Here is a 24747-nt window from a genome sequence, read left to right on the forward strand (position 1 = left end):
TACCTAAATATGATAATAAATCAGACTTATTCTATATCTGTGGATACTCATTCGGAAAACCGTTTCCTAACATGACCTCGCCGCGGAGTCGAACCCAGGATAAATTTTAGTTCTATTTCATATTCAAGTATTAGTTGCAATATCAAGGTTAATAATAATAACACAATAAATACGATTTTTAATAACTTTTATTTCATATTATTATAATCATAATTTACACAAACATAACGAAACCTAATGCCATCTCGATACACGGTGACAATCCATTTCTAACCTATTTAATATAAATTTAAAATAAAAATGTCGAAATATAATTAGATCGTCTAAAAATACATTTCTGTAACGAAACGCGAAAACTTTAAAGAAACATCTAAATAAACAGTAATAAGAAGATCGAAGTCCAACACGATTAGACATTATTATGTAAGTACAGTCGGCCACATAAAAAGGATAAGTACCACTTTCGATACGTCTACTTTAAGTAATATGTATAAAGTAGATTTTTATGTGGCCGACTGTACGGTAAAAAAAATTCGGGTTGTTATGTCAAAAATATCAAGAAATGAATGCGGATCGGTTTTTGGAAAGAGACAATCGACAAATATCAGCCTCGTAGAGTGATATCTATGTCACATATTCCTTAACGTGATTTAAGGTAAACGAATCATAAAGTAAAGTATCTATTTCATATGAACATATAAGTACTTGATAAATATGATACTTAATGGACGGGCGCGGATTTTCGCCGAATTGCCTCTTGTCAATTTGCAATCTTTTCCATTGGGTATTGTAGGGTCCATGTTGTCATTATACTAATCCAGGTTAAGTTATAAAGTATGGATCAAAAATATATACTTTGTACGAAAACTAGGGACTCCTATACAGCAAAAGTAAAAAAAAAAACAAAATTTTGGTAAATATTACAACGTAAACATCGTTTACGTTTTCAAAGTTTAGCTTTGTAAATAGACGAAAGCGGGTTTCTTACTGTCATACCAACATACATTGTTGTTTTGAAATATTACATATGTATCAATTTTGGTAGGTAAAAATCTCTAGTAAGTTAGGAGCCGTTTGGTGGAGTGTATGATGACGGTCTTACATATTAACCAAACAAATGATTTTCGCGTGAATCACAGAACATTAACACACTATTGCACGAAAAAACTCGCCGAAAATAAAAATGATCGCACGTCGCTACTCTCATTGAAAAAGCTTGAAAATTTAACTATAACTACTTATACTATATCGAAAAATAATCCTATCTTATGGGATATCACACTTTACACGTTATTGTACCGCTTCGTACGTTAAATAATTTTATCATACAACTTTAATGAGCCACTTCAATATGAATCTCCCTATGCTTAATAAAATTGTCGTAATAGGTACCTACTGCGTTCAAGGGGGCAAAGCTTTTTGTAATTGTAAATTATGTTTATTTGTAATTGTAAATTATGTTTATAGGACACATGTTTTGCCTCTTTATTCACGAACGTTGACAAGGCATATGTTTTATTTCTCTCTATTATTTCAGATAACAAAAGAGAAAATTGATAAAACATATGCCTTATCAAGTTTCGTGAATAGACCCCTTAAAGCTTATATTTGAAATAACTGTAGAGTGTAGTCTTTTAAGTGGGTTATGACCTTTATTCGCCCGACTGGCAGGGTACGGAAAAACAAGAAACAGTAACATTAACAACCTCTTTTAAGAAGTAGGTTAAAAAGGGGCTCGAAATCGCGAGAAGATAGCAAAGTGACTCATTAAAGACCAGGTTCCAGTGTATATTTTATACCGAAAATGAATAAAGCTTTTTGATGTAAATATATTCTTTCACTCGACTGCAAAAAGGCAGTTACATTTAGTCATATAAGTGAAAATAAAAAGTACTACATACATGATTATAGGAGGGTACAAGATGCATATTAATTACAATATGAGATAAACGGGACGTTGGAATGGTTATCTATGCATAAAATATAAAGTCATTTAAAGTGCTGATTAAATGCTTGGCTGTTAAGATGAAATATACATTTAACACCAATTTGCATATATACATACATACATACATATCGTCACGTCTATATCCCTTGCGGGGTAGACAGAGCCAACAATCTTGAAAAGACTGAATGGCCACATTCAGCTATTTGGCTTAATGATAGAATTGAGATTCAAATAGTGACAGGTTGCTAGCCCATCGCCTAAAAAAGAATCCCAAGTTTGTAAGCCTATCCCTAAGTCGCCTTTTACGACGTCCATGAGAAAGAGATGGAGTGGTCCTATTCTTTTTTGTATTGGTGCCGGGAACCACACGGCACCCGCACGCACGGCATATATACGCGTTTTAAATCCCGAATGCCACATGAAATATACTTCTTTTTATCCTTTTAAGACAACATGATAAGTATCATCATCATTTACATGGTCCTTCGATGAGACGGATAAAATATTGAAAAATCCTAAGTACATTCCAATCATTCGCATTTTAATCGCCGCCAAAAATTGACATAATTTATAATATTTACGCTATGTAAATTAAGCAAACTCAAAAAAAAAAAAGAATATCTTGCTATCATTGTCTAGTTGTGCAATTGTCTGAACTTCGAAAAGAGACGGATCATAAGTGGTGAATATTTCTGCTCAGAGTTTGGATATTGAAGTACTTGTACGAAGTAACAAAGATTTTATACTAGTGTAAAATATCTTTGTTCAAGAAAGTGTTCATACCTTACGATTTCAAACATCATATTTAACCTTACCAAAAAAAAGGTTCATTTTTGGCATTCATGGGTATGAGAGTCGGATATGAGAAGGATTGTTTTGTTACAAAAACAAAATATTGGGATAATTTAGGGATAAACAATTAATGTGCACTTATTGGGGTATAAGAATACAAACTGAATGTGCACTTAGCCTAACGATACATAAATATGTCAAATACTATCTTTCTCAACAATATATATCTTTTGACAATTGTTACACTTTTAATGAACGACGTTTTATGAATTAATCATTCATTCAATCAGAAGAGGCTTGTATTGTCTGTGCAACAATGCGCCAATGAAATGCCGTATATACTGTCAGGTGTTTTGTAATGGCTAGCCGTTCCTATAAAAGGCATGATTGAGCCGAGTGATTGATTTTCGCTTACGATTCGATAATAACAGTAACCTACTAACGCTGTGACGCTTTAGGATTTCTGATTTCGGTCATTATTTAATCAATAGATAACTTTTGTTGTAGTGTAATTTATAACAAGTAAATTTTCCTCTTTTTAGAATATAATTTTCTTTTATTTTAGACATAAAAACATCTTAATTTTAACAATTAAAAAAATTCTAAATCACTATAAAATATATAAAAAATATGGATAAAGAAATATTTTCAACAAATAAATTTTTTCATAAAGAAATGACTGCAGATCAAAAACCATAAAGACGCCACTCACGTTCTATGCTGTCTATGGCCGGATTCAGGCTTTTACGTCCACATCGTCTAACTCAAACTCTTTCTCCCAACTTTCGTCTGAATTCGCGCTTCCATCATCACTCTCCTTTTCAGCAAAATGATCTTCCACTATATTATTCCCGCAATCGTCTGCCTTCTTTTTGGGAGATTTTGACGTCTTGTCTTTAACTTTGTTGTTGAGTTTGTCTCTGGTTTGTGCGTTGTCGTTGGTGTCGCGCGGCGGTTTGAGTTTCTTCGATGTTATTTCCCGTTCGTACTCCTCTAGAAGGAGCGTTTGCTGTTCCTCTGTTAGTTCTACATCGTTTGCGAAATCTTCTGGAAGGAAAGATAACAAATTAAAATGAATAAAAGGATAGATTAAAGAAGATAAAGGCAATTCAGTTAAACTTTAGTAGAAAAATCTACAAGTGTACATAACTCTTCCGTTAGGTAGAAATTGGTCTAGAAATTTTAAATTAGACCAAATAAGTAACCAATGTGCTTATGTAAGCTATTTATGTGGTCTAGGTGCACAGAGTGGAATTCCAAAAATTTCCGAGGGGTACGGAAATTAACTCAATTTACGCAAGCGGAGTTGCGGGCAATGCTAATTCACAATAAAACAAAATAGCTGATGTGACAAAAATGACGAGGCTCGGGCAGGGATTCCACCCGTACATGGTCGATATCTCCACCCTTCTAACCTTGCGATTAGCCAAATCTTTTATCATACGGCTGTGATTTAGAATTCACTCCACGCGCGTCTTTTCCCGAGTTCAATTAACTTTGTGATTTTCAAGGCAAGAGTGAATAGGCACTATTTGAGCCCGCCGCTACTTTAGGCCTTATCTTTCTGACCACCAGGCAAATTGCGGTCAGATGCACTCAAATCTTTTATATAAAAAAAAACGAAATACCTTACCATTATCCCAAGTGACGCCGTCATCTACATCGGGGCTTTCATACGTTGAGGGCGGATCACTGTCTATCCCTGAGAGGACTTTTTTCGGACTTCTGTCAACAAAAAATATATTTATTAATCAATAAGAAACCAAAGTAGAAGGCAAATTTGTTTTTTAAACATTGCATATCTTTACAATCTGCTAAAATATAAAATTCTGCTAAAGCCTTAATGAATTTATATCCCGATTTCTTCTTGTCTTTCTATCCAGATGTCTAAATGTGCTCGTCTCCTTTCGCTGTTTTGTCTCACCCCAAGAGCATCGGTTGGCACTCAAACTAATGTACGTAACTCAGAAAAGATTCATTCACTCCATTCATGCGCATTTTAATCGGGCATTTAATCGATTCGACTACCAACTGATATCCTGTACAGTTCACAAATAATAATAGCTAGTACTGACTACATGCAACTCTAGTAATAGCTAGTACCGACTACATACAACCCTAGTAATTGCTAGTACTGACTACATACTACCCTAATAATAGCTAGTACCGACTACATACAACCCTAGTAATAGCTAGTACTGACTACATACAACCCTAGTAATAGCTAGTACTGACTACATATTAAACTAGTCATAGCTAGTACTGACTACAAATTACTATAGCAATAGCTAGCACTGACTACGTGCAACCCTAGTAATAGCTACCACTGACTACATACTACCCTAGTATTAGCTAATACTGACTGTTGTATAGGCTGCAGTGGTAGGTGTTTGAGTACTGGATCATCGGTGGTGGGACAAACGGCCGGTTTCCGGGACGCGGCCGCCAGACGATCCTGTAGGAGGGCCACGCGGAACAAGTACCTGGGGAACAGGTAAAATATCAATTAACTTCAGTCATTCAAGTCTTGTATACATACATATGTATAAGCCTTGGATATTTCATACAATTACATATACAAATAATCACGTCTTAATAGGCTATTTGACTGTAATAAAAATATACATTTCTTTTATGTCATCAGTCTTAATATTATTTTTTTGGAGCGATTTGTATTAACGCGAGATAAAAATATTGCATTATTTTAACAAAATCCGTCTCAGAAAATTAGGGTTTTTCATGCAGCTGTCACGTGACTAAAAACGAACGTGATTGGCTATTTCTATTATGACGTCAATTATCCATAAACAGACTGTGGATCGTACCATTCCTTAGTGTTCGCTATTATTTTTCAAGATTTTATAAGTGTTTGATCGCTCAGGATTACTCAGATAACATAGGTATTTAATAATGGAAACCAATTCCGCGAAAGCTGACAGTCGAAAGGTACCAAAAGTGGACGCAATAATGGTTGGCGTCTTCTTCAAAAACAATCCAGATTTCTATGCTGCCGAACTGAGGTATGTGAAAACATCAATGTAAGTATATCTTAGATCTTAATCTGAAACCACTTCTTGCGAATATTCAAATCCATCGGCATAGAAAAAAACAGTTTCGTAGGAGATTTTATTGTTGTATTAGTGCATTGAGGCACTGCACAACATTTATAGGAACTCATTTTAATAATTTTCACACATATGACGTGGCACAAGTTAAATAAAACAAGAGAAAATAAAAACTTTTCGAAACACCAACAAGCTTTGTATGATATTTACACGAAATTTACGTCACTGCATGCCATGGCCGCCATATTGCTAAAAGTCGCGTTTTGGCAGCATATTTGAATATTTCATTTTCTTTTTAGATTTTTTAATAAAATAGCTGTAATAAAGGCAGAAAAGTATTTTTGTAGGGCTCCTTATAAACAAATAAATACCCTAAGATAGTTTTTAGAACTTTGTCAAATAGCCTATTCCTCACGAGGTAGACAGGACAGTCCCGAAAGCTGAGTACGCTTTCTCTAAGCTAACTATAGCATTAAGTAGACCCAAGAATTTGACACTTAGTATATAATATATATATATATATATACTAGCTGTGCCCGCGACTTTGTCCGCGTGGAATAGTTATTTTGGGCATTATTGATGCCCTCAAGGATGAATAATTTTCCCCGTTTTGTTTTTTACATTTTCCATTATTTCTTCGCTCCTAAAAGTTGCAGCGTGATGTTATATAGCCTAAAGCCTTCCTCGATAAGTGGTCTATTCAACACAAAAAGATATTTTCAATTCGAACCAGTAGTTCCTTAGATTAGCGTGTTCAAACAAACAAACAAACTCTTCAGCTTTATAATATTATAGTGTGGCGACATCTCTGCGCCACTCGTCACAACAACCAATCACACAACAACTGTCAGTCATCGCGAAGAAATTGACGCGCTCAACCAATAGCAGCGAGGAAACTAAATCGCGATTTCAAAGATTTCACGGATTGGAGCTATATATACAACCTCCGACACAACATCGTCTGTCGCGAGGTTCCCCAGGCATAACACTTAGCCTGGCGGAAGATCTTCCCTTTGGTGGCGGTCGAGCCGAATCATCGCTCCCGCCACATTAGTTTATATAGGTATACTAGCTATCCCGGCAAACCTTGTATTGCCATATAAATAATTTTAAAGTTATTTCAAGTTAAATGTTAAGTGTGGACAACCCTTATCACGTATATGAAAAATAGATGTTGGCCAATTCTCAGACCTACTCAATATGCTCACAAAATTTCATGAGAACCGGTCAAGCCGTTTCCTACGGGAGCAAACATTGTCACACGAGAATTTCATATATAAGATACATAATATACTAGAGGCCGCCCGCGACTTCGTCCGCATGGAAACCCTATCAATCCCGCGGGAACTCTGGGATAAAAAGCTACCTACATACCAAATTTCATGGTAATCGGTTCAGTAGTTTTTGCGTGAAAGAGTAACAAACATCCATACATCCATACAAACTTTCGCCTTTATAATAGTAGTAGGATATTTATTTAATCTGGTCACCTCTCCCAGAAGTCAGCGTGCGCCACCGCGTCGGGCACCAGCCTGTCGTACTGCGCGCGCAGCCGCGGGCTGGCGCCCAGCCGCCGCAGCGCCGCCGCGTGCGACAGCACCGCCGCGTCCGCGCTCTCCAGGCTGGAGCGCCACGCGTGGAACTCTTGGCTGTCCGCCGGCACTATGAAAGTGGCGTCGACGCGTTGCAAAGCTTCTAGTTCTTGCTGTTGGGAGAAATATAGTTTATTAATAATACATACATATGTTCACGTCTATATCCCTAGCGGGGTAGACAGAGCCACCTGAAAAGACTGATAGGCCACGCTCAGCTGTTTGGCTTTGTGATAGAATTGAGATTCAAATAGTGACAGGTTGCTAGCCCATCGCCTAAAAGAGGAATCCCAAGTTTATAAGCCTATCCCTTAGTCGCCTTTTACGACATCCGTGGGAAAGAGATGGAGTGGTCCTATTCTTTTTTGTAATGGTGCCGGGAACCACACGGTACTATTAATTATTTATGCCCGAAACCGCCGAGCTTGCATGAAGAGAGTTATGAATGTGGATGAAGCGAAGGAAGTATGCAGAGATCGTGGCAAGTGGAAAGAGGTAGTCTCTGCCTACCCCTCCGTGAAAGAGGCGTGATTTTATGTATGTATGTATGGTTTATTTTCAGGCACATAATCGCTAGATATCATTAAGCCAAATAGCGTGGCCATTCGGTCTTTTCGAGACTGTTGGCTCTGTCTACCCCGCAAGAGATATAGACGTGATTATATGTATGTATTTATGTGTAGGTATTATTTGTACAGAGTGAATTTTTATATGACATAGAAATTTGCACGGCACATTTGAATGATAAAACTGAGTGGGTTTAAGACTGATCCAGCTGATCAATCAATTAGCTCGGGAGAGTAAAAAGAAATTTTTCACTTACTGCTTTTTGTTTTAAAGGATTACTTAGTTACATGGTCCAAAAATGCTGTGAAAATTTCTTAAATTCAACATGTTTAGGTATATAAAACCTACTTATGTATGTACTGACTGTACCCGCGACTTCTTCCACGTGGAAAAGTTATTTTGGGCATCATTGAAGCCCTCAATAATTTTCCCCGTTTTTTTTTTTCACATTTTCCATTATTCCTTCGCTCCTAATAGTTGCAGCGTGATGATAAACAACCTAAAGCCTTCCTCGATAAATGGTCTACTAAACACAAAAAGAATTTATCAATTCGAACTAGTAGTTTCTGAGATTAATGCGTTCAAACAAACAAACTCTTCAGCTTTATAATATTAAGTATAGACAAGAGAAAAAATTTGATAACATACCTTATAGGTGGTGAGCATGGTGGTGTCTCCTGAAGAGAGGATGACCTCTGTGTCATCGTCATCGTCGGGCTCCGGGTTCAATGCTGTGCTCACTTGACCTGCACAACAGTAAATACCTTGTTATTATTATACACATGTATACATACATACAGTGCCGTGTGGTTCCCGGCACCAATACAAAAAACAATAGGACCATTCCATCTCTTCCCCATGGATGTCGTAAAAGGCTTACAAACTTGGGAGTCTTGAATAAGCAGATCACTCACGATGTTTTCCCTCACCGTAAGAGCATCGGTTAGTATGCAATCTAATGTACATAACTTCGAAAATGGTCATTGGTAGGTACATGACAGAGGTGGGATTTGAAGGGAAGGGGTTTTTAAGACTTGGCGAAATATGTGTATAACATACATACATATGGTCACATCTATATCCCTTGCGGGGTAGACAGAGCCAACAGTCTTGAAGACTGAATGGCCACGTTCAGCTATTTGGCTTAATGATAGAATTGAGATTCAAATAGTGACTAGTTGCTAAACCATCGCCTAAAAAAAGAATCCCAAGTTTGTAAGCCTATCCCTTAGTCGCCTTTTACGACATCCATGGGAAAGAGATGGAGTGGTCCTATTCTTTTTTGTATTGGTGCCGGGAACCACACGGTGCATTATACTATTCATAAAAAGAATACACGTAATAAACGTACGTGCGCGTTTAACATAAGACCTTTTGACAAAAGATAAATTATGAAAACTGTTACGCTTACCAATGAAAGTGCTTAGACTTTTCTTCATTACATTCGCTGGAGATTCTGGTTCGTCCAACTAAACAAAAAAAGAAATACAGTTACAATAGATGAACCAGCACATCATCAGATGTCAACATACATACATATAATCACGTCTATATCCCTTGCGGGGTAGACAGAGCCTACAGTCTTGTGAAGACTGATAGGCCACGTACAGCTATTTGGCTTTAAGATAGGACTGAGATTCAAATAGTGACAGGTTGCTAGCCCATCGCCTAAAAGAAGAATCCCAAGTTTTTAAGCCTACCCCTTAGTCGCCTTTTACGACAGCTATGGGAAAGAGATGGAGTGGTCCTATTCTTTTTTGTATTGGTGCCGGGAACCACACGGCACTGCCAGATGTCAAACAATTTATATATATACTAGACACCTGTCAGTTGTCATGGAGGTCAGACGATATAGTAGCTAACCTAACTTACGTTCTGGTTCACGATCACAGCCGGACCCCGGGCTCTACAGGGCGCTAAGGAAGAAACAATTAATAGGATGATGATGACTGTTAACCGCAGCTTCGTCCGCGTTAAACTTTGTTCTCGTTCGTGTTGGAATTTCCACTAGCTTACAGAACAGCTAAAAAGGCTTTGTTTCTCATGAAGGTCTGTTGTGCCAAATTTCCTCAAAACCAGTCCAGCAGATTTCGAGTCTATTCGTTACAAGCAAAAATACAAATCTCTTTATAATATTAGTAGGTATAGATTTTAACCTTTTCCACGATTATGTACTAAGGTGTACTTCTCGACATATGTCTTTGCCAGTCTAACCAAGTTGTTTTTGTTTGATCAAAGTTACCTTCAAAGTCTTCCCGATGACGCTGGAAGTGGTGCTGAAGACATGTGTGGCTTCACTCTTCACCGCGCTCCCGATTTCGTCCAGATCCTTCTTCACCATTGAATACACTTCAGCCGACTGTAATATATAAAGAAAATTTAATTAAATTTATAGACTATACTTGTTTTTCCCGCGATTTAGTCGGCTTGGGTTTTTTCGAAACAAAAAGTGTTTTTGCTCAGTGTCAACTCTATCTTTGTATCAAATTTTATCAAAATCGGTTCAGTGGTTAAGGCGTGAAAGCGTGACAGACAGACAAAGTTACTTTCGCATTTATTTTATTATAGTATCTTCAAATCAGGCGGGTATTACATATTAGTGAGTGTCACCATAACAATGATGCATCTTTATGAAGCCAAGAATTTTTCAAGAACCATTCCTTGTTTAATCAATTTTTATTGTCCACTTCCAACATTATCATTTGCAGGTCATTCCATATACATACATGTACTTCTACGTACATAATTCGTAACATATACATATACAATCAAGTGTGAATCCCTTATAGGGTGGACAGAGCCAACAGTCACGAAGCGACTGAAAGGCCACGTTCAGCTATATGGTAAATTGTAACATTAACATATAAACATAAAGTCACGCCTTTTGCCCGGAGAGGTAGGCAGAGCTTACATATTTCCACTTGCATTAATCCCAGCATACTTCTTTGGTTCATACTCACAGTGATAAATATTTGCTGTCGTTTTTATCATTGCATAATACTCATATTAGTCGCGAATCAACTGGACTATCAGTCACAGAAGATATGATTTCTTTATCTATCACGGTCCGATATAAAAAAAAAATATTACACAATTATGTTTATAAACAAAAACATGTTATAGTTACTTCATACACATAATTGATGTGGTTTCTTTAAAACCGCTTTAGAAGTTAAGTAGGAATTAATTAGGTACAAATTTAATACTCTATTACTTACCGTATTTTCTTTGTCATTAATGTGTGATGAGGGATAACTAGAAATTTGCACTTTAAGGCAACTTGCAGTAATGGTTTTTTCCTATTTTATTTGTTTAGCAACGTGTTTTTCAGTCTCCAGAGGTGAGAATACAACTGAGACCAATGCTAGGAGAATGATAATATTTATATTTACTTCTTACTAGCAGCCCGCCACGGTTTTGTCCATGGTATGGATATAGCCATCAACAAAGTGAAAGAATTTTTATTTTGTAAAAGGCAATAAAGGCTTGTAAACATGCATTCTTCTTTTAGACGTTGGGCTAGCAACCTGTCACTGTGAACAAACTCATAATAATAATATTTGTAAAGATTTTAATGATTCCAAACCTACCTTAGTCTTGGCAGAGGACAGCCAGCTGTCCCACCAGTTTCCCGTCTCTCTCTCCTCCTTGGGAGTGCTGGCTTCACTCGGGCTCGCTTCACCAGACCTGATGGCATAAAGACAACTATACCTTCAAGCCTTGGCCCAGGATTCAAATTTACTTATCATAATATATGTGTTATACAGGATTTATAATAAAAAGAAAGTGTTAAAGAATAAACCTCTCGTACATTTTTGTGCTGATCAATTGTTGCTCAGTGTGATGATATTTATTAAAATAGAAAGTAAACTACATTTATATGTATACTATGTATATATGTATACATGTATATTATACTATGTATACATGTATACTATATTTATACTTTACAATATCAAAATTTTACATTTTTGTATAAAATCAAGTTCTAAAAATTAATATAAAGCTAGACTTGTAAAAAACTTACATACATACATATAGTCACGTCTATATCCCTTGCAGGGTAGACAGAGCTAACAGTCCCAAGTTTGAAGAATTCAAAGCCTGTCCCTTAGTAAAAAACTTAATATAATTTAATATATTCACCTCTTGATATTTATGATGTGACCAGATGAACTCAATAAATCATATTTACGCCATTCCAAAACATATGGTTCAATGTTGAATTCAGGAAATCTTTATAAAAGGGCTTTCATACCAGGCTTACAACCTAAGGATTTGGGCATTGATTTGATACCTTTTTAAACTAGGTGGGACTTTTAACAATCTTTGCCTTAAGACTTTCCATCAAAACAAAATTAAGGACTTCTCTCTTCTTCAGAAGAGGGAAGCCACATATGGTCATGAATAGTTGGCCTGAGTACAAAAACTGATGAACTTATTAATATAAAATGAAGTAAGTAGGACAGTTTCGGATCATCAGTAGCATTGTAGTAGCTACATAAAACATTGAAATCTAACAGTTTCGAGCAGGATAACAATGATCGTGTTATCCAAGTGGTTCTGTCACGTTTTCCGCAAAATTTACAATAAAATGCGAGACCAACGATATAGTAACGTACCGTTAATAGCTTGCATTGTACCCAAGCGTGAAATTTGCACTCTCAATAAATAAACCATACCAACAGAACTAATCTAAATCATCATAAATTATTGATATAGATTGACTTCAAACATATTTATCTAATAAAAAAAAGGCAGTTACCAATAGTACGGAGGCTTTATTTTCGCAAAATTATAAAATAAGGCGCAATCTTTGGAAAATAAACTAGTTTCATGATAAGCAAACCAAGATTATGTGGATCAAAATTACCTCAAATAATATAGGTCAAACTTACTTTTCAGCCATCGTGGATATAAATCACTGCACGATGAAATAATAAGAGCACATTGACATCTATTTAAAAGTAAATATTGTGAATTGTTATTGTTTTTACACGGAATTTAGAATTAATTTTGACATAGTTTTTGTTTGCGTTGACATAAGGTTTCACGTTCCGTTTATAGCAATAGTGCCTAACGAACAAGATGTAAAGAAGTTTTATTTTATTTTCAGTTTTGCTTTCTGTTTCCTATACTTTTGATAAAGTGCTAAAATAATTATTTTATTTTATAAAATTTTGTCTGTATTTAAGTAAGTAATTTGATTCATTTCATCAATTTATGTATTTATTTCTTGCTATATAATTAAAATAAAATGAAAATTCACAGGAATGGAACGTGATCCAAGAAAGGTTTCCACAGTTCACAAAAGATGGCAGCAAAGTACTTTTAGTAACTTCGAGTTCTTACTTGAACTTTCAAGTTTGGTTCTGAAACGAAAAACAAAGACACCAGGGTTCACTTATTACCACTAATACCAAGTCAAGTAATTAAATGAAGGGACCGCCTAACCTCAGTTACCCTGATAATAGAAAAAGAACTTAACCCAAATTGGACTAGGTACATTGTTGTTATAACTGATAAAAGTGCTTATTACCTAAGTCTTCTCACGTCCACAGGAAGGGCATAGGTACGACGCAATCATCTCATTCTTCTTTAGGGGACATTTATCGTTTTTTCTGATAAGCAAACAGACTAGTCTAAGGTGGGGAACAAAGCGGGCGCTAGAAGCAGCCTGAAACTTTAAGTTCTCCTTTACTACCAGATTGGCTTGGAAGCATAAAAGTAATAGGTACCTAATCATCGAAAACATTCTAGAACATTTCAATTTGCCTATCAAAGCGACTGGTCAAACTTTAACCCATGTTTTTCAACAAGGTTCATAAAAATCTGTAGAGCCACACACGCGGTTGAACAGTGTAATCGTAGAGCGCCATCTAGCGGGCGGGGCGCGGCACGAGCGTGACGTCACAGCCGGCGGCCGCGCCTCGTGCGCCGGCGCTCACTGAGCCGCCTCCATCAAAGTTTGTGTGGATTATCCACGAGTATATAGTGTGTGTATAATCAGAATAAGTTCCTGTGGGAGTTATTCCCGTTAAAAAAAATGTTTTCATTTGCCTTTTACATCTATACCGTTTTTGTGAAACTATAATTATGTAAATTTCTTTTGTCTTATAATTGGAACGCGCATATGACGTCTTTATATCTTACTGGGTAGTTACTAGCTACTACTACTACTAGCCCGGTCACATCCTCACCTTCCTGGAGAGGAGCCCAGGGTGCCCTATAATCCTGGGTTAGGTAAGGTTTTTACATTAAACGACTCCCATCTGCGCTTCGCAACCTAAACAGGGGAACCTAACCCGTATTGGATCACGGTTTTATCGATGTAGCTGCCTGAAAGTGCAGGTTTCCTGACGATTTTTTCTCTCACCGTTATAGCATCGGTTAGCATTAAAACGAATAAACACACGGCTCAGGAGATGAAACCTGGGCCACCTCTTGTACATCAATCTGGGCGAGGTGGCACAGCTATCTCCTGAGCCCACTGTACATAGCCCAGAAAAGAGTTATTGGTATGACCGAGGTGGGATTTGAAACTTGTACCTACCTCCTTGTGCATCACGCATTTTAATCAGGCACCATAACGACTCCACCACCGACACTTACGGTAAGACGTAGGTAATACCAATTAAAGTATCCTTTGAAATATAAACTTCAGCTAAAGATCTGAAATTTGGCGATTACATTTTTTGTGACGATTCCCAAATATTTGTTACCAAAATAGTATCATCCTGTGCTTTAACCCGAGTGGTTTGGGCCATTACCTCGTTGCCTGTACTTATTAATAAAGCGAGGAAAACACGCGAATCTGATAGCGAGGCTGGTGTGCTAAACAAATATTGAGCACTTGTTTATTTTGTGTGCGGTCGAGAGAATTGGCGCGTTGATTTTGATCGACGGCTCAAATTGTTGGTAAATTCTAAAGCCGTTTTGCGAACGATTGGAATAGGACTTTAAAGTTATTATTAAGTCTATCTGAGGATTTCATTTATGCAGGTAAATTGTTTGAAATACAAGATACAGAGGTGACAACTAAGACATTATCATAATATATATTAACTTTGCAGAATTTAGATTTTTTAAAATATAAAAATTAAAACAATCTGTAAATCATTATAAATACATAAATGGACTAATAATTTGGAATTAGAAAGGTTGGTCATTAAAGAAAAAAAACCTGCATTGATTTTAATAAAATGTGGCACATAGACCTATCTAACACAAAGAAAGAATTGGTTTAATGTGATAAGGCATAGACGGAAACTACATAATTCTTTCGCTTTTGTCCACATTCGTTACTAATTACTGGTAAAGTAATATTAACCCAAACCAATATGGTATTATTAAAATTCGATAAGCCAATCTCAATTCATTGTGGCCCCACTATATTGGAACAACATCTTAACCAGCATTAACCCGTAGGTACATTACGACGAAACCTCTTCAATAGCTTATTGAATAATCCTTCATAGAGATCAAAGATAACTCTCCCCACACACAAATTTATAAATTAATATTGCCAGCGAAAATTAATGTAATTAGCCTTAATCGCTGTTTTGTTTACTTTGCCAAGCCATGAGAAAAATATACTTTTAAATTTTTCACTCTATCTGGCCGGTATCATGTCGAAAATTTTTAAAATTCGAACTTATTTTTTGTTTTATTTTCAAGACTGTAACTTAATAACCCACGGCCTTTGCCCTTATGTTATTGAACTTTGTGATAACATCTGCTAAGGAATATTTTATTAAGGCATTTTACCTCCTAAGTAAGTAGGTTTAAAAGTTTTAAAATCAATTTTTTTGTTGTTGGAGTTTTTGAACATAAGTATAAAGATATTGAGGGGTTCAATTTAACCCACCAAATGAATGCTTAATCGCGAGAAACTATATCTTGCCTCCCACGGAAGTACAATCAAGTACAAACTCCTTGTTAAAAAATTTTGAATAAAGAAAAGTTCGTAATTTTAAATAATGTATGATTATTATCTTTCTTCCATCTCTTTTTAATTAGGCCAATCAAAAAGAGATAAAACTTCAATAAAAGAGATAAACCTACAATAAAATAAATATTTCAAGGTGAATTTTCCTTTCTTTCAGTGCTGCTTCCTGTCAGTACATACATATATCAGATCTTTGTCTCTAAAGGGGTAGACAAAATGAAAAGGCTCGAGAAATCTCATAGACCACGTTCAGCTCAATAACTTAATGATAGAAAAGAGATTCAGACAGTGACAGGTGGACATCCCATCTGTCATAGATATGCTGACATACAACTTAAATTTAAACATACATAAAATCAATCCTCTTGCCCGAAGGGGTAGGCAGAAACTATACAGACTATCTTTCCTCTTGCTACCACCACTGCATACTCCTTTCGCTTCATCCACATTCATAACTCTCGTCATGCAAGCTTGTCGGTTTTGAATATTTCTACATACAATCACGTCCTTATGACTTACGGGGTAAACCTCAGGGGTAGATAGAGCTAACAGTCTCAAAACAGTACAGCTTTTAATGAGAATAAGTTTCAAATACAAAGTAATAGAAGTAAGTTAACAACATTAGCATGTTGTTAGCCCATCGCCTACAAACTTCAACTTTATTGCTAGCCTTTTCCTTAATTGACTTGCTAATAATTATTAATATGTACGTTATATCCGAAGTAATGATTTTATTTAACTATACCACATTAAACTCTGCTATTTAATGAGTAACCTGGGATTTGCGAAATAACGCATAATGTTGAGGAGCCGCGATTGTTTCATTGCGATCGGCTTATTGATTGGTTGGAAAAATCGTGCTCGCGCCGCTGGGGTGACCATGAGTTATAAATGAGTATTGTAAAAGATCAAACGATCATTTCGCCAACACCGGTCTCAATGCCAGATCAGAAATAAACGAAAAACGTTTGGTTTGACTGTAGGCAAAAGTAAGAATGTTTAAGTTGGTACTTCCTACGATAGGCTTGCGTTCTTCAAATAATTTAACTCTTGCTACTCTCTTTCGTCAAACTATTATTTACTCTCCCTTCTTCGCTGTAACTGCTGTAAGACTCTGGTACGAGTTACCGGGATTTATTAACAAAGCGCCTGCGTTTAGTCTGGCAAGCTTCAAGGCTTAGGTCGTCAATTTGATATGAATGTTACATACATATGGTCACGTCTATATCCCTTGTGGGGTAGACAAAGCCAACAGTCTTGAAAAGACTGATAGGCGACGTTCAGCTATTTGGCTTAATGTTAGAATTGATATTCAAATAGTGACAGGTTGCTAGCCCATCGCCTTAAAAAAAGAATCTCAAGTTTGTAAGCCTACCCATTAGTCGCCTTTTACGACATCCATGGGAAAGAGATGGAGTGGTCCTATTCTTTTTTTATTGGTGCCGGACACTACACGGCTATGAACGTTGCTTGAGAAGAATATGCTGGAATTTCGTGAATTAACGTGATCGTCTTTTTAGTTTTACATATTCGTTCAATATTTTTTTAATTTATGATTTTCCTTTTTTAATTCTTATAAACATGGTCACCTTACCCACCGTGGGCGCAGCGTGGGTGCTCTCCGCAACTATGTGATGCACATTAAATTTGATTGTTTCTGCAACCAGCGCGCTCAGATTTATTGCACTTAACCACTCATTTGGATATTAAACGGATATCAATTTATTACTAAATATTAATATCGTGACGCTAACAAATGTCAGTGCAAAGGTGAAGTCTAAGTGATCCATTAATGGTAAAGTTTTGATAAATCAATTAGGTGTTAAAGTTATGGAGAAGCATGAGCTCGAATCAAACATAGTTGAAAATTTGAAACACGTTGAAAATAGAATCTTAGATAGATCAAGAATTTTTGATTTTTGAAATCGCTTCTTTGTACTTGGGATTTTCCTTTAGGCGATGATCTTGTTAGACTATCTGTAAATCTATGCCAACCGAAACGTGGACTTTGACAGTTATGACTATTTACTTGGCTCTGTCTACCTCGTGAGTGATGTAAAACGTGTGCGTTTACTTTCCAAACTCACTCACAAGTCGAATTCGAATTGAAACTACTGTCTCCGATCGCACAAATTACATTTATATCGCTGAGAATTTATTACCGAGAAACAAATGAAAACCACGTCCAGAAAGTAAATCCAATCTGCGGATGTTACCAGGAGCGCAGAGCGGCGGCAGTGGTCGCATCGCAAAGAATGTCGTCGCTTATTTTATGTGTGCGCGCGCATTCGATGACAAGCGGCCATCGGCCACTTCTCTACGCGTTATGTATGCCTGGTACTTTTTGGTATAGAGATTCTTGATTCAGTCGGTTTGTCCGGTTGTTTTGTCCGAAGCCTCGAAGTAGTAGTAACGGAATGAATTTATTTTTAGAAACAGAAGTACAATTTTGAGCCTTAGTAAGGTAGATACCATTGATTTTGCAAATTTCAGTATAATTTTCCTGTAGGACTAAATAATCCTAGTTCTAGATGTGATACCTTGTATCCAATTTCAACAACTACAATCAAACAACTACAAAAATTCAGACATCTTTCGTCCGTACCGTCCCTCCGTATCGTATCAGCGTACTATGCGGGGCAAACAGAGCCAACAGTCTTGAAAATACTGAAAGGCCACGCTCAGCTGTATGGCATAATGATGGAATTGAGATTCAAATAGTGACGTGTTGTTAGCTTTTCATTCACTCTTTTTAAAAAAAAAAGCATTGCAGCCGCATTCTTAAATATCTCTGTTTGAATAGTTACATTTAATTAAAGATGACGTACTTAAATTATAATGTTATGGCGAAGGGAAGATGTTTAAGGATAAAGCAACGTAGGCTTGAGCAAAATCTAAGTATGCCCTGTCATTCGATCATGAAGACTAGTCCAAACACCCTCTATTAACCCCATTAATTCAGCCATATTATTAGTCACTCACAAAACGTACTACTCTCCACTGTATTGACGGTATGACATCTTTATACCCTGCATTACCTTCAATTACCATAATAGAGTGAAAGATACGTAGCAGCCGCTGCCCATTGGACGTCGGCTGCCACTAAGTAAGTATTTATGCTAAAGGGCGGCTTGGTCCGTAATAAACAAATGACGCGCTACCAGATTTAAGGCCCTACGTCGCAATTATTTCGCTATTTCGACGCGGCGAAGCCGGCAAAAGGCGGCTTGCTTATTTGAATTTTAAGTAGGAACAGCGACTCTGCATGTTAGAGGACTCAGGATCTTAATCTTTGTAAGGTTTCTCCGCGATTTCTTGATAAGACTGAAACTGAAGAGTAGTTCTGGATTATTAATGGTTGGGACATTATTAGTTGCAAGTTTATGGCAAACTTTAGATGGAGAATAAGGGATATTTTTACTCTTGTTGGATTATAGATACTCAGTGAAAAGTGTTTTGTCTAAAATGTGCCATGTCTCCACTTCATCTCTGACTAATTAATGAACGCAGTAGGAGATTACTAAGGGAATGAGCACTTTCAGAATCTCTAAGTGCAAAAATCATAATCCAATTTCCTCTGTTAGCCGGATTGCGGAAATTTGAAAATAGTGTAATTACCTGACTTATCAACTACCGCTTTTTACGCAAATTCTGTATTGCCCATCTTCTTAGAGAAGACGGGAAGACGCAACCGGAACAAACGCCAACCGCTTATAAGAACGAACATACATATATTCACGTCTATATCCCTTGCGGGGTAGTCAGAGCCAACAGTCTTAGAACTCATAAGAGTTACAAAAAATAAAGTAACTAAGTATTGCTTCAACTTTCTTCAAGTTAGTCTCCAAAATAATAAACAGATTATTTTTTGTAGAGAGGCAATTTAAGCAACAACAATTTTAACTGATACTCAACGCGACGCGGCTACTGGATGTCTGGATAATATCTTAAAAATGATAAATCACTTCCATCACCGAGCGACTCGTCAAAATGAACTTATTTGTCAAACTTAGATGTTTGTGTAACGATAAAGAAAACAGGAAATTGAAATACTGTATCACTGGCCGAAAATCAAGCACTACGGCAGCCATTTTGGATGCTAATCGTCGCTCACCATGATTTGAATATGGAACTCTTTATTCATAAAACGCGGTAAGATTTTCCTTTTTTTTCAATTTTTTAGTGAACAGTTGATGGATATTGTTAAGGAGGAAATGGCTGCTGTTACACAAGGTACTGTGATGGGTAAAAGATTACTATCACATGGGCTATGATTCGTTTTAAAAGATTTTATGTTAGTTTTATGACCTGTTGAAGCTTCCTTATTTTTATTTACTAACTTAGAAATTATAAAACTGATTATATTTTTCTCAAAAAAACACAGTTTTCGGATTGAATATCCATGTGTAAATAATTACATGTAATTATTGATTACATTAATATAGATGAGTTAGTATTTTATTGTACAAGTAAGAGGTATCAAATTTATTTTAGGGCTAGCAAGGGCTGTATGTGTGTGATTAAACCCGTACATATTTATATCATAAGTATTCAGGTCATGTGCATGAATGTGTATTTTAAAATGAGACTGATCAAGAATCTCGCAGGAAAACATTGATTTTGTCGTAATTCTCACGAGCATCGACGAGTAAAAAGTTTCAATTATCACCGTCTATGGTAGCAGTGTTGCCAGACGATTGATTTGTAATCGCGCTCAGTGTTCCATTAAAAAAATGTATGTTGTATACCTAATCGACGTATTAAATCTGCCAAGTTTACTTTTTATTAAGTAGTTACGGGAATTCGCAAAGTTTGTACTCAAAATGGATTTTATCAGAATGTTTTCGATGTATCAACCCATATAAAAAAAATATACCATAAAGTGCTGCTAATAAAGTTGTATTTTACTCGACTTGGACGGTCAACAGTGAGTTTGTTTCATAAATTTAATTCAGCGATTAAAGTTAATGTTTTAATTAATCAAATATACATTTCAATCACGGAGGGAGGACATTTTTGGAGTTCCTTGAGGGAAAAGAGGAATAAAACATTGATTCCGGTTAATTGTGTGTTCGTCACGTCCCGACCAATGGTGGAGTATTTCAAGTCATAAATTAGTTCTTTATGTTGAATGCCATTGTTTTGTGCGATGCTGTGACTGATTTTTAGAGTGCAAATTAAAATTAATGTAAGTGTACGATCAACAACATATCAACTTACCCAAATTCACCGCGACTTCGCCTCTATAATGGTGTCTTACAGTTTAGTGCAGCGTAACTTGACATGAGGTTCATTGTACATAATTTTTTTATGGGTGGACATATTTCTTTTGAAGAAAAGTGAATTTAATCTATATTGGACAATGGTTAATCCAGATTCAAAATTCAGTAACTTGAATATGCTGGTGTCCTCACGATGTCTTCGTAAGAGTATCGGTTATTACTTGGTAAGATAATGTTTATTCAAGCTTTTTTAAGTTGGGTACATTTACCACTTGACTAATATTGCTTAAATATATTATATTTTTCCAATAAATTAAATTAAAATGTTGACCAAAAATGGTCTCATTAAAAAATACATTGCGGGCGAAGCTTAATGCCGCTATAAATGAGCGCGGGCTGTCCGATCATGCCGTATACGGGTATGTTTTATCTTCTAACTTTTAAAACATATTATTTGTAATTCTTTCAGATAAAGAAATATCGATTTTATCACTTATCAACAGCAAAATAATTTCATTTATCTGTCTTAACTAATTTATAAATGCGAAAGTTTGTCTGTTTGTTCCGCCTCTTCTTGTTTTGTGTTGCAGTATCCTTTTTGAAGATAAATCTATTTCATTTGTGAATAGATAGATGATAAATGAAACCTTAGACCAAAGCTGACTGTGTATAATCACTATGCCACGGAGTTCACCATAACTTTAAACCAAAACTTTTAAAAATATTGGGCAGTTTCTTACATCAGATACTTAACACTGTATCTAATTATATCGGATTACCAATCAACTAACGCCTGAACGAACTAGAATGGTAAAACAATATCAGATTACGAGAAAATCAGTGACAATTTCGTACACCTAATTAAACATGAAACCTCCGATTTAAACCGGGAGATCTTGATCTGGCAATGCGAGGCATTTAGCGACAGTTATGTTCGGAACCTTGGATCGCGGACTATCTACTAGAAAATCCTGCCAGACTGTGGCAATAGCCTTTAAATGGCTGTTAAAATGGCGTATTTAAGTTAAGCAAAAATCGAGGAGTCCCTTTAGTGAATGTTTTTTAGTTTATGTTTACTGCCACCTACAAAAAATCGATGAATTTTGTGTTACCTAGAAAAATCGACGAATTTAGTGCCACTTACAAAAAAATACAGGATTTTCGCAAATTCCACGGGAACAACAGTTTTTAAAGGGATGAAAAGTACCCTATGTCCTTCTCCAAACTCTTGATATTATACCGAAAAGTTCAAGAAGATTGGTTAAGAAGATAACGCGTGAAGCGGAAGATAATATACTTACTTCCTCATTGATAATATTAGTTGAAATTTAATTTTGAGGCTCGTGACGATTTTCAAATATTAATCTATATCAAATGCCAACGTTATACGATAAATTGTCACCTAAGTAATTTTAACTATTTTCATACCAAATACGCTTTCCAACTATACTAATTCTAAGTTTACCTTTAGATCCTTGAAAACCAGCTGATTGTGCAACCGGCCGCGGTCTATATGGGCAGTTTAATTAGGCGTATCGCTAATTATTTAGAGAATCACGACGCCGCCTCACCCCGACTCGTAATTAATTGTTTTGTACGGGTCACTGCGTCGTTTCCATTTTTGTATTTCGATGTTTTTTCTTGGCAGAGGAATAGGAAGGAGATACATCTCCTTCCTATTCCTCTGAGGACTTCTTCTTATTTAAGAGATACCTCTTGTCAGTGGAGTGCTGTGGAACGCGGTCATTTCTTTCTCTAGTTTTATTAGCCGGTTCATTTGCTTTTTCTTTTACTCGTTAAAAAATATCGACTTTATCATTTCTGCGTGTACCTCTGGGTAATGAGGATTCTTTTTCAATATACCTAGGTGTAGAATTTCTGTGCGCTGTGGTTTAAGTCACTTTAAGATAGGATAACTTCATCTTACTCCCATGGACGTGACTAAGGAAATAGATATATTCGTCTAGTGCACCTTCTGCCCGCAGTAGCTTCAAAGGGAGTCGCTTCGTGTAAAAACCTTAGGAAATAGTCTAGACTAACGCCAAGACGCAGAAGAGGAGTTCTTCCTACTTTACTCACCGAAGTAAGGATTTTTTTAATCTATTCGGTTGTCTCTTGGAAAATGAGTTACTAAGTAGATTTTAATGCTTTTCTCCGTGCTTTGATTCCCTTGTATATCCTATAGAAAGATATGGTTTCACCATATCTCTCCCATGGATGTCGTAAAATGCGACTAAGAGAAATAAACTTGGGATTCTTCTTGAAGGCGATGGGCTAGCAACATGTCATTATACCTATCAATTCCATCTTACGCCTAACAGCTGAATGTACCTATCAGTTTTTATCAGATATAGCCCTGGTGAAAGAGTGTGTGGTTATTCTCCTTCTTTTCAGCGTTTCGACTCTGACAATAGCAGATCATATACGAAAGTTTCGTTTAATGTACAATACCTTTTATGCACACGAACCATACAAAATACCTAGCCAACCCAAAACACCGGCTCAGGCAATAAATTTGCACAGCACAAAAAAAGTTATTCGTTCTCTCCGAACAAATAGTTATCCGAATGTAGATGCGATCTGTCGCGAGCCCTTCCTCATCTGTGATTGTTGATCGGGGAGGTACGTTGTCATTGTGTGAATACTCCTGTGTTGATGCATTAAAAGTATTACAATATTATGTACCTTAAAAAAACTGAATTTTATTTTATTTAAAATAAATGCTATTGATGTTACTAGTCGCATTTGAAAATTATAATTATGATAAGTTCACAACTAATTATCCGCCACAAGCATCTTTTAAATTAAATGAAAATAAAACTATATCTAGTTATAAACATTTTGATGTATTATTAGAATAAGCATGCAGCTCAACCCGCGTAACACAAAAAATCGCAATTTACTGTAGCGGGAGCGATGATTCGGCTCGACCGCCACCAAAGGGAAGATCTTCCGCCAGGCTAGGTGTTATGCCTGGGGAACCGCGGCTCCGACGATGTTGTGTCGGAGGTTGTATATATAGCTCCAATCCGTGAAATCTTTGAAATCGCGTCTCAGATTCTTCGCTGCTATTGGTTGAGCGCGTCATTTTCTTCGCGATGATTGACAGTAGTTGTTTGATTTGATGTTTATGGCAAATGGCGTAAAGATGTCGCCACAGTACTCCCCCCCAAGACCGGAGGTCTGAAGTCTTGAGATCTTGCTGTGCAATCTGTGCTTCAGTTGTAGCTTGCAAGTGCCAGTTGTCTTCCAGTGAGTCGGAAGTTGCTCGAAGTCCTAGTGAGTCAGGAGTGAGCTGTTGCGTTGCTCGTAGTCTGCGGTGAGTCGAGACAGTAGAGAGCGAAGTCGACTTGTTGGCGCCGGTAGAAATCGTGCAGAGCTGCCACGCTGGAGAGAAGAGCGGCCGTCGATGAGATCCAGGCGTGGGCTGCGGTCGATGCGTCGGTCGCTGAAGTCGATGAGAGTGAGTGCGGGTGGAGTCAGGACCAGGAAGCTCTTTGCGTTGGCTGCGATGGACCTGCTGCGATACCCAGTTGCTGGCTTGCTGTGAGACTGCTTGCAGAGTGAGGAGTGATGCTGAGGATTGGAGTTGATGATGATGGAGAAGGTTGCT

The 24747-nt window shown here is 36.8% G+C and overlaps 1 protein-coding gene across 2 annotated transcripts; it reads right to left on the bottom strand.

The window, feature by feature from the left end:
• Positions 1–170: 170 nt before the first annotated feature.
• On the bottom strand, positions 171–13031 carry LOC106135971 (BSD domain-containing protein 1). Of its 2 annotated transcripts, none has more exons than XM_060951205.1 (9): positions 12863–13031; positions 11555–11651; positions 10207–10323; positions 9376–9433; positions 8613–8710; positions 7296–7510; positions 5104–5223; positions 4374–4465; positions 171–3784 (listed from the first exon to the last, which is right to left on the bottom strand). In XM_060951205.1, exons 1-9 carry the CDS (start codon positions 12871–12873, stop codon positions 3477–3479), a joined length of 1116 nt encoding a protein of 371 aa, XP_060807188.1. In that variant the 5' UTR covers positions 12874–13031; the 3' UTR covers positions 171–3476. The 2 variants fall into 2 exon arrangements, with proteins under 2 accessions (XP_060807188.1, XP_060807187.1); XM_060951204.1 differs by having other exon boundaries at positions 171–3787.
• Positions 13032–24747: the final 11716 nt, after the last annotated feature.

Source organism: Amyelois transitella, chromosome 24, assembly GCF_032362555.1.
Source record: "Amyelois transitella isolate CPQ chromosome 24, ilAmyTran1.1, whole genome shotgun sequence".
In the NCBI taxonomy this organism is placed as follows: Eukaryota; Metazoa; Arthropoda; class Insecta; order Lepidoptera; family Pyralidae; genus Amyelois; species Amyelois transitella.

Coding starts and splice junctions, on each gene's coding strand:
- LOC106135971 (XM_060951204.1), bottom strand. Junction 5,224..7,295: donor CACGCTGACTTCTGGGAGAG/GTGACCAGATTA, acceptor CCTGTTCCCCAG/GTACTTGTTCCGCGTGGCCC. Junction 3,788..4,373: donor CGGCGTCACTTGGGATAATG/GTAAGGTATTTC, acceptor CTTTCCTTCCAG/AAGATTTCGCAAACGATGTA.